Source organism: Neovison vison, chromosome 5, assembly GCF_020171115.1.
Source record: "Neovison vison isolate M4711 chromosome 5, ASM_NN_V1, whole genome shotgun sequence".
Classification (NCBI taxonomy): Eukaryota; Metazoa; Chordata; class Mammalia; order Carnivora; family Mustelidae; genus Neogale; species Neogale vison.
Genome location: NC_058095.1, coordinates 91,579,208 through 91,588,346, shown reverse-complemented (window position 1 = coordinate 91,588,346; position 9,139 = coordinate 91,579,208). Strand labels below are relative to the sequence as shown.

Below are 9,139 nucleotides of genomic sequence, written 5' to 3'. Positions count from 1 at the left end.
TTAATTTGTTTATTTATTTTTAAGTGATCTCTGCACCCGGTGTGGAGCTCAAAGGAACCGGAGATCAAGAGTCACATGCTCGGCCCGCCCGCCTGCTCCCCTGCTAGCTCGCGCTTTTGCTCGCGCTCTCCTGGCGGATGGAAGGGGCCAGCCTGCGGCTGGAAGGGAGGCAGAGGCGCGGCTCAGGGGGAACGAGGTTGCGGCGGCGGTGGTGGTGGTGGGAAGATGTCGGGCGAGGCCCAGCAGCAGGAGCAAACTATTGCCGAGGACCTGGTCGGGACCCAGTAGAAGATGGGGGGCGACATCGCCAACCGGGTACTTCGGTCTTTGGTGGAAGCATCCTGCTCAGGTGTGTCGGTGCCGAGCCTGTGTGAGGAAGGTGTCGCCATGATTATGGAAGAGACAGGGAAAATTTTCAAGAAAGAAAAAGAAATGAAAAAAGCTATTGCCTTTCCCACCCGCATTTCAGTAAATAACTGTGTATGTCACTTCTCCCCTTTGACAAGCGACCAGGACTATATTCACAAGGAAGGTGACTTGGTAAAAATTGACCATGGGGTCCACGTGGATGGCTTCATCGCTAATGTGGCTCACACTTTTGTGGTTGACATAGCTCAGGCGACCCAAGTAACAGGGCGGAAAGCAGATGTCATTAAGGCAGCTCACCTTTGTGCTGAAGCTGCCCTGTGCCTGGTCAAACCTGGAAACCAGAACACACAAGTGACAGAAACCTGGAACAAGGTTGTCCACTCGTTTAATTGCACACCAATAGAAGGTATGTTGTCTCATCAGTTGAAGCAGCATGTCATCGATGGAGAGAAAACAATTATCCAGAATCCCACAGACCAGCAGAAGGACCACGAAAAAGCTGAATTTGAGGTACATGAAGTATATGCCGTGGAGGTTCTTGTCAGCTCAGGAGAGGGCAAGGCCAAGGATGTGGGACAGAGAACCACCATTTACAAACGAGACCCTTCTAAACAGTATGGCCTGAAAATGAAAACTTCAGGTGCCTTCTTCAGTGAGGTTGAAAGGTGTTTTGATGCCATGCCATTTACTTTAAGAGCATTTGAAGATGAGAAGAAGGCCCGCATGGGTGTGGTGGAGTGCGCCAAACATGAACTGCTGCAGCCATTTAATGTTCTCTATGAGAAGGAGGGTGAATTTTTGCCCAGTTTAAATTTACAGTCCTGCTCATGCCCAGTGGCCCCATGCGGATAACCAGTGGTCCCTTTGAACCTGACCTCTACAAGTCTGAGATGGAGGTCCAAGATGCAGAGCTAAAGGCCCTCCTCCAGAGTTCTGCAAGTCGGAAAACCCAGAAAAAGAAAAAAAAGAAGGCCTCCAAGACTGCAGAGAATGCCACCAGTGGGGAAACATTAGAAGAGAATGAAGCTGGGGACTGAGGTGGGTCCCATCTCCCCAGCTTGCTGCTCCTGCCTCACCCCCCTCCCACCACACCCCAGGCTCTGTGAAGTGCAGTTAGTCTTCACCCAGGACCGCCAACAGAGCAGGGTCTCCCTGCCCCCATCCCTGTCCCCACCCCAACCCCTTCCAACAACAACCAGCTCCAACTGACTCTGGTCTTGGGAGGCCAGGCTTCCCAACCACTGAAGACTACTTTAAATAGAAAAGAGAAATTGAATAATAAAATCACGAGTCTAAAAAAAAAAAAAGTCACATGCTCTTCCAAATGAGCCCACCAGGCGCCCCTGCACAGGCTGACTTTAAAATGTATTGAAGTATACCATGGTAGAAGCATATACTAAGGGAAATAAAGTAGAACATAGCCAGCTTGGCTAGGATTATACACGGCTAAAATTAAAAAGCAGAGTAAGCCAACCAGACATTGTCATCAGAAATAACAAAATTATGGAGTACTAAAAGTGAAGTGGTGTGCCCAAGATGCTTTTTCCTCATTGTCTCGTTTCAAAAATAAGTAAAACATAAGCTTAAATATTAAGTATTGTATTATCTGCAAAGTGAGTGCATACCAGAAAAATAGGAGAAATGCGGTTACCACTTAATAAAAATGTAAGAATTCTGCTGCAAGACACATACACAGTTTATGCCTATTCTATTCAAACTCATTGAAATGCCCAGTGTTGTAACACACTTCCAAGAATCAAGATAACATACAACTGTAATAACACCCACAAAGATAGGCGCATCTGAATTTTCTTGTATTCACTTCCACTCCTGCTGCTTAAGGGAAATCTGCTGTTGCATTCTTTGTTTCTAAAAATGTATCACAACGTCAACTGATGAGTCATGAGTCACACTCCAAAGTCTTATGTACCAAATAAAGCAGGGAACAAAAGTCCTAGACATCAATTTTAAAGATGTTTAATCAGCTAAGTTACAAATGAGGAGTTCTTTATAAGGTGACACAGATGACAGTTTTTGGAAGAGATATGAGAAACTTGACAGTAAAGCTGCAAATTCTATAAGGATTGATAAAATCGTTTGCGCTTGTTCCCTCCTAATAACTGGTAGGGTTTGTTTTTGTTGACTCAGAACATACGAATAGTAATTTCTGCTGAGACACTGACAGGCACAAACTCAACAAACTCTCAGCTTCATGAAAAAAGACATTATCTGAGAAATGACTTGCCAGATGCCTTGCTTCTCCTCTAAATTCCTTCCTACTTTTGCTGTTTAGCAATTTCACTGAGGACGAAACCTCCAGGAAAGGATAAGGCAAAGGGCAGGAACCAGAGATGCCACTATTTGTTTCTCTGTGGCAGTATTAATTAAAAGTTTTCCTGGTGAGGAAGACAAACTAATGGCTGAAAGGAAATGTGAAGACCAGGTGTAGATTTCAGTCACCAGTGTAACAGACTATTAAGATCTGACCTTATCATCTTATTTTCTTCCAGGCATGTCATTATCCTTTACATTAATCTGCTTACCTGTTCATTGTTTCTCTCTCTTCCCAGCCCCCACAGCATGTAAACTCCTTAGGAACAGGGATCCCCCTTTTCTTGTTGTTTGCTATATTGTTGCCATCCAGAACAGTGCCTGGCACATAACAGGCATTCAATAAATAGCCAGTGTTGGGGGGCGGCCCAATACATAATCATTACTTAACTATCTCAGGCCTGGCACAATCACAAATAGGCTATTATTTTTCACTAGAGACTGCTCTTTACCTATAATGTAAAATAATAATTACACCAACACCTTGCCATGAGATTCTATGCCTAAGTTTTACTATTTAAATATCATATTTGTATCAAAATATAGTAATTATGATAAAATGATTACCTGATTCATCTCAATTTCTGAGAACAAGAACTTCTATGATTCACTTTCATATCTCAAATATCTAGAATGGTACACAAGTACAGAGCGGATATTCAAATATTTGAATAAATGATTTTAAAAGAATTTTAAATGGTGGCATTATTAGCCATTTTCTATTTTCTTTGCATAATTTAGTATTTCCTAAATTTTCTACACCTAACATTCCTATAATCAAAAAAAAAAACTACTGTTAGAAGAAAAAAGGAAACTAATGTACTTTTATACCCCAATGGTCTTGATAATGTATGCAACAAGGCAAATCAAACAGATATACCATTTGATTCCTAGGAGTTATCAGATAGAAAAATATTCTTTAAAAAAGAAATATTACTATTTTAAAAATGAATTAGAAATATTATTTTGAAGAACATTAAGCTTTATCTTCCAGAAAGATTTCCTTTCATAAACCCCAGTATACTTCAAGAGTAATTTCTTTGTTTTTTTATTAACAGAGTTCTTTTCTTTTGGTTCAAATAACCAAAAGAGTAATTTTTTTCTTTTATAGAGACATAAGGAATGGTGTACTATGAATAAACATTTTAAGAACTACCTAATAATCTACTTTACTTTCTCCAGGACTAAGTTTGATTTATTATGCCTCCGGTGAACCCAAACTATACATAGAGAAAATTCAGTCACGCTGTCACATTTAGAAAGACTAAAATCAGGGGTGCCTGGCTAGGTCAGGTGTTAAGTGTCTGTCTTGAGCTCAGGTCATGATCCTAGAGTCCTGGGATTAAGCCCTGCATTGAGCCCATCAGGCCCTCTGCTCAGTGGGAAGCCTCCTTCTCCCTATCCCACTCCCCCTGCTTCTGTTCCATCTCTTGCTGTGTTTCTCTCTGTCAAATAAATAAATAAAAATCTTAAAAAAGAGAGAGAGAGAGAGAGAAAGACTAAAACCATACCAAACAACTTCCTAACACAAAACACTTTACAATTAAAAAAACTAACACAATATACATTAGTTGAAAGTTAATTTTGATGTTTAATAGATTTTATCATCCTCTGTATCCTACAAAATGGATTTACTAAAATCTTTAGTCCTTTCTGTAAATAGCTACCATACTATTTTAAAAAATCCAGACTCAGAATAAATCTTGAAGGTTTTTTTAATGTTACTATATGTCTTTCAAAGGTAGAAAAATCATTCAAATGTGTTGACAAATGTACTCAATATACCAGGAAAAATAAAAGGTCAAAACCTAGAAAAATTATTTTTGATTTTTTTAACAAACTCTGAAATTAGTCTGTTCAAGTCTCAATTAATGTATCTCATCTATAATGAATGCACAAAGCCTAAAATTAGAGAAATTAATGAGGTTAATAAATATTTCATATGAGATCTAATTGCTATAGATACTTTTGAATTCTTAGTAAATGGCTCTGACCGAAGAGATTTAAAAGGTATGCTCAGCAACTGACCACATGCATTACCTATCTGTAATAAAGAGGCACAGAATGCAATCACCTGCACTCTGATACTTGGCTTCTTCCCAGTCATTTTGTGTTTCATCTTGAGCTAGCCCTAGACTACTGATTGTTTCCATATCAGTGTCTCACAACTATAAGAAACGAAAGAACTGAGAAACTCACACTAGACTATATTAGTCAGTACCATTTGAGAACTGTGTCCTAACTAATTACTGTCATCAGTCCCCCTAAATTAAAACTATTCATATATTTCAGAACTTTTCCTCTTATTTCCAAAAGCAAAGTCTCAGAAATATGTTCAAAATATTTTGTTTGGACCCTTGTCTTATACCATATTCAAACACTGACTTAGGTAGATTAAAGAACTAAAATGTTAAAACTTCTAGAAGGAAATAAGGGGTAAGTTCATGAAAACCAGCAGGTGCACAGTCCAAGTGACAGCAGCCGGGAGCCTGTATCCTGCCTGTGATGTTTCCCTGACCACCTGTCTCAGCCCCCTTCCCCCGCATGGCTTCCGTCCACCTGGCTCTTTGTTCCTTCCTAGCATCACCACTGAAAAGTAAAAAAGTAAATGATTTCTTCCTTTGATTGTTTATGCTTCCCCTCTCTAGCAGGTAAGCTAAGAGGTGGCTGGAGACTCTGTCTTGGGAACTGATGGAATCTCAACTCCTAGCACAGTGCCTGGCACATAAGCAGATGCTAACGAATTCTTGAGGGGTGAAAGGAAAAAGTAAAGCATCAGAATTTTGGGTATTGTGTCTGCCTAATATCCATTTAAGTATTAAAGAAGATGAGTTGGAAGGGGAGGTGAACCATGAGAGACTATGGACTCTGAAAAACAATCTGAGGGGTTTGAAGTGGCAGGGGGTGGGAGGTTGGGGTACCAGGTGGAGGGTATTATAGAGGGCATGGCTTGCATGGAGCACTGGGTGTGGTGAAAAAATAATGAATAATGTTTTTCTGAAAATAAATAAATTGGAAAAAAAAAAGAAAGACACGGATAAGGACTTCACAGCTAAGGTTCAATGATTTGGGGTCAGTGGGGGAGGAGAATACCCAGGGTACGGGGACTTGCATGACACAAGGTCACCACATCCTTTGGAATGCCTCCCAGGTGAGCGGAGACAAGCACTACTTTTCTTCAAGCATCCATGAACTCTCCACAGGGTGGGTTTTGCTGCCGTGAGCACCCACAGCTCCACACGGTGCTCGTCTTCATCAGCACAGGCTCGGACCCCAGGAGCAGGAGGAGAGCCCATGCCGACAAGAGGGTAGGCCATAGCCAGAGGCTTGCTTCCGCCATCGAGGAGGGAAAGGGGCACAGAAGGGAGGGGGCAGCTCTGCAAAAGCGCTCTGGGGTTTCACTTCCCTGGGAGGGTCTCGGGCATGAGTATGGGACTCAACACTTCCTGTGACCTTGGACATCCTTGCAGGCTGTGGGAGAGACAAGACTTCCTAATAAACTCTTGGTGCTGTAAGGATGTCCTTTATTCATCTAGTTATCTAAATATTTATTTATTTTTATTTTTTAATGTTTTAGTTTATAATTTATAATCTTTTATTTTATTTATTTTTAGGAAGATTTTTATTTATTTATTTGACAGAGATCATATGTAGGCAGAGAGAGAGAGACGAGGAAGCAGGCCCCCTGCTTAACAGGGCGCCCGATGCGGGGCTCAATCCCAAGACCCTATGATCATGACCTGAGGTGAATGCAGACGCTTAAGGACTGAGCCACTCAGGCACTGCTTTAGTTCATTTTTGTGCTCTATCTGTAATGAACTAGAGGAGCTTCTCAATCTTTATCATTCTGAATCTTCCTAGCCTGAAACAAACCTCAACTTTCAATTCTTCCTTTATTTCTCCCTCAAGAATTTTTAAATCTTCTTCAGCAAATCCTGAAATTTACTACAACTGGTTAATTTCTAAGCAATTTCAAAGCTTCTGTGAATGGAATTTCCTCCTTCACTATGTTTTCTGTTTAGCCTTCATGCATTAGAAGGTGTTGCGTCTTGTGGATTCATGTTCTAACACATTGTTTTGGTGAGCCCATCGATTATCCCCAAGAATACTCTGTTTGGGGAGGGAGATGGGAAGAGCTTGGGCGCTGGAGCCGATGGGCCATGCTGCAGGTTCATCATCTCTCACGACCTGTGTGGGACACGTCTGGGCAAGAAGCCACCTTCCCGGAGCCACAGAGTCTTTGCCAGTGATGATGATAAGGGGTAATAACCCCAGAGAGGATTTGTGCTGAAACTCCAGAGCTTCTTTCTTTCTTAAAAGTCATATGATCCATTGAGTGTGTATGCTCAAAAGAATTGAAAGCAGAGTCACAAAGAAATATCAGTAGACCCACTTCACAGAAACCTTACTTACAATAGCCAAGAGGTGAAGACAACCCAAGTGTCCACAGATGAATGGGCGAGCAAATGTGGTCTATCCATATAACGGAATATTGTTCAGCCTTAAAAAGGAGCAAAGTTCTGACATGTTCTACAACATGGATGAAACTTGAGGACATCACACTAAGGGAAATAAGCCAATCACCCGAAGAGAAATACTAGGTACCTACAGTGGGGTACGTAGTACCTACAGTAGTCAGATTCATAAAGACAGAAAGCAGAATGGTGGTGGCCAGGGGCTGGGGCTATAGGGGGGCACAAGGAGGTATTGTTTAATGGGGACATAGTTTCAGTTTGGCAAGATGAAAAGTTCTGGACGGTGGTGATGGTTGCACAACCATGTGAATATAGTCACCACCGGTGGAAGTGTTGCACGTAAAAATGGCCAAGATGGTAAATTCTGTGTATATTGTTATCACAATTTAGAAAAGAATATTTTAAAAATAGACAAGATGGAGTTGGCATTCTGGAAACACATCCTCAGCGGATGGGAATTATCAGTGCAAATGATACCTATGCTATGCTAACATGTGCTATATTAGAGGGGAAATCAATCCTTCTACAGTCTCCACGGGTGGGGATGGGGGTCATGTTGGGAGGAGAGGTGGCAATGCCAGGAGGGAGAAGGAAGGCCAGGCTGCAAGTGTGGAATGCGCTTATCTGTAACATTAATAATGACAAAATGGACAGGAAGCAGTTAGTGAGTCTTCGTGCTAAAGCGTTTTGTAATCATTATTTTATTTGTATTTGTATTTGTATATTATTTGTATTTTTATTTGTATTTGTAGCAACCCATGAGGTAGGAATTATTCCAATTTTCCCAAAGTGAAAACTGAATTTTTGGGAGGTCAGGGAAGTGACAAGGAGCAGTATGTTTTGCCATTTCTGCAATTAGACTTCTTCACTCTGCAGGGGAACTGAGATTGTTACTTCTGGGCTATTTTTTGTATCTTTCCAATCAGAGAGGAGAGAATGGGTTGCTCTGTTCCAGGTTCGGTTGGACGGATCCCACTGAAGAAGGCTGGGGGACCTGGCTTGGTCACCTGTCCTTTCCGGAAGCGATGACTACAGTCAGTGGAGGGGGAGCAGGCGATTGATTGATTGGTTCAGTGAGAGAGGAAACCCTTAAATCAAACACACACACTGTTGTTTTGTTCCTGATTTTAAGGGAGATGAGTCTGGTCTACCACCATTAAAAAGCACTGGGCACAAAAGAAAAAAAAAAACAGTGAATTTTCAGTGAAAATAACTGAACTACATCACGATTAGAAACTTCTGTGCCTTGTTATTAAAAAAGAAAAAAGACAACCTGTAGACTAGAAGACAGATATTTGCAAATTATACATCTGATCAGAAACTTATATCCGGAATATATAAAGAACTCTCACAACACAACACTAAAAAGACACATAACCTAATTTAAAAATGGGCGAAGGATACATATACACATTTTACTGGAAAGGATATACAAATGGCCAATAAACACATGAAAAGGAACCCAACGTCCCTAGTCATTAGAGTAATGTGGATCAAAACTACAACGAGAGCACGTCCCACTAGAATAGCTATAACCAAAGAGACAGACAATAACAAATGTTGGCCAAGATGGGAGAAATTGGAACCGTCCTACGTTGCTTGTGGGAATGCAAAATGGTGCCACTCTTTTGAAAAACAGTTTGACAGTTCCTCTAAAAGTTAAACGTGGAGTTACCATAGACCTGACAATTTCATCCCTATGTATTCATCCAGAAGAACTGAAAACACTTGTCTACCCAAAAATCTGTACATGAAGATTCATAGCAGGGTTCTTCGTCATAGCCAAAGGGGAAACCATCTACATGCGCGACAGCTGATGAATGGACAAACGAAGCGTGGGACACCCGTACGATGGAATATCATTCAGCTATAAGAAGGAACGATACATGCTGCATGGAGATGAACCTTGAAAATATTATATTAAGTGCAAGGAGCCCGTCATATGAGACTCCCCATTGTATGAT

At 41.2% G+C, this 9,139-nt stretch overlaps 1 protein-coding gene across 1 annotated transcript; it reads left to right on the top strand.

The window, feature by feature from the left end:
- Positions 1-225: 225 nt before the first annotated feature.
- On the top strand, positions 226-1,466 carry LOC122906972 (proliferation-associated protein 2G4-like). The gene is given in 2 exon segments (XM_044249497.1): positions 226-1,165; positions 1,168-1,466. Coding segments are annotated over 2 exon segments (1,179 nt in total). The 3' UTR covers positions 1,407-1,466.
- The last annotated feature ends 7,673 nt before the right edge of the window (positions 1,467-9,139 follow it).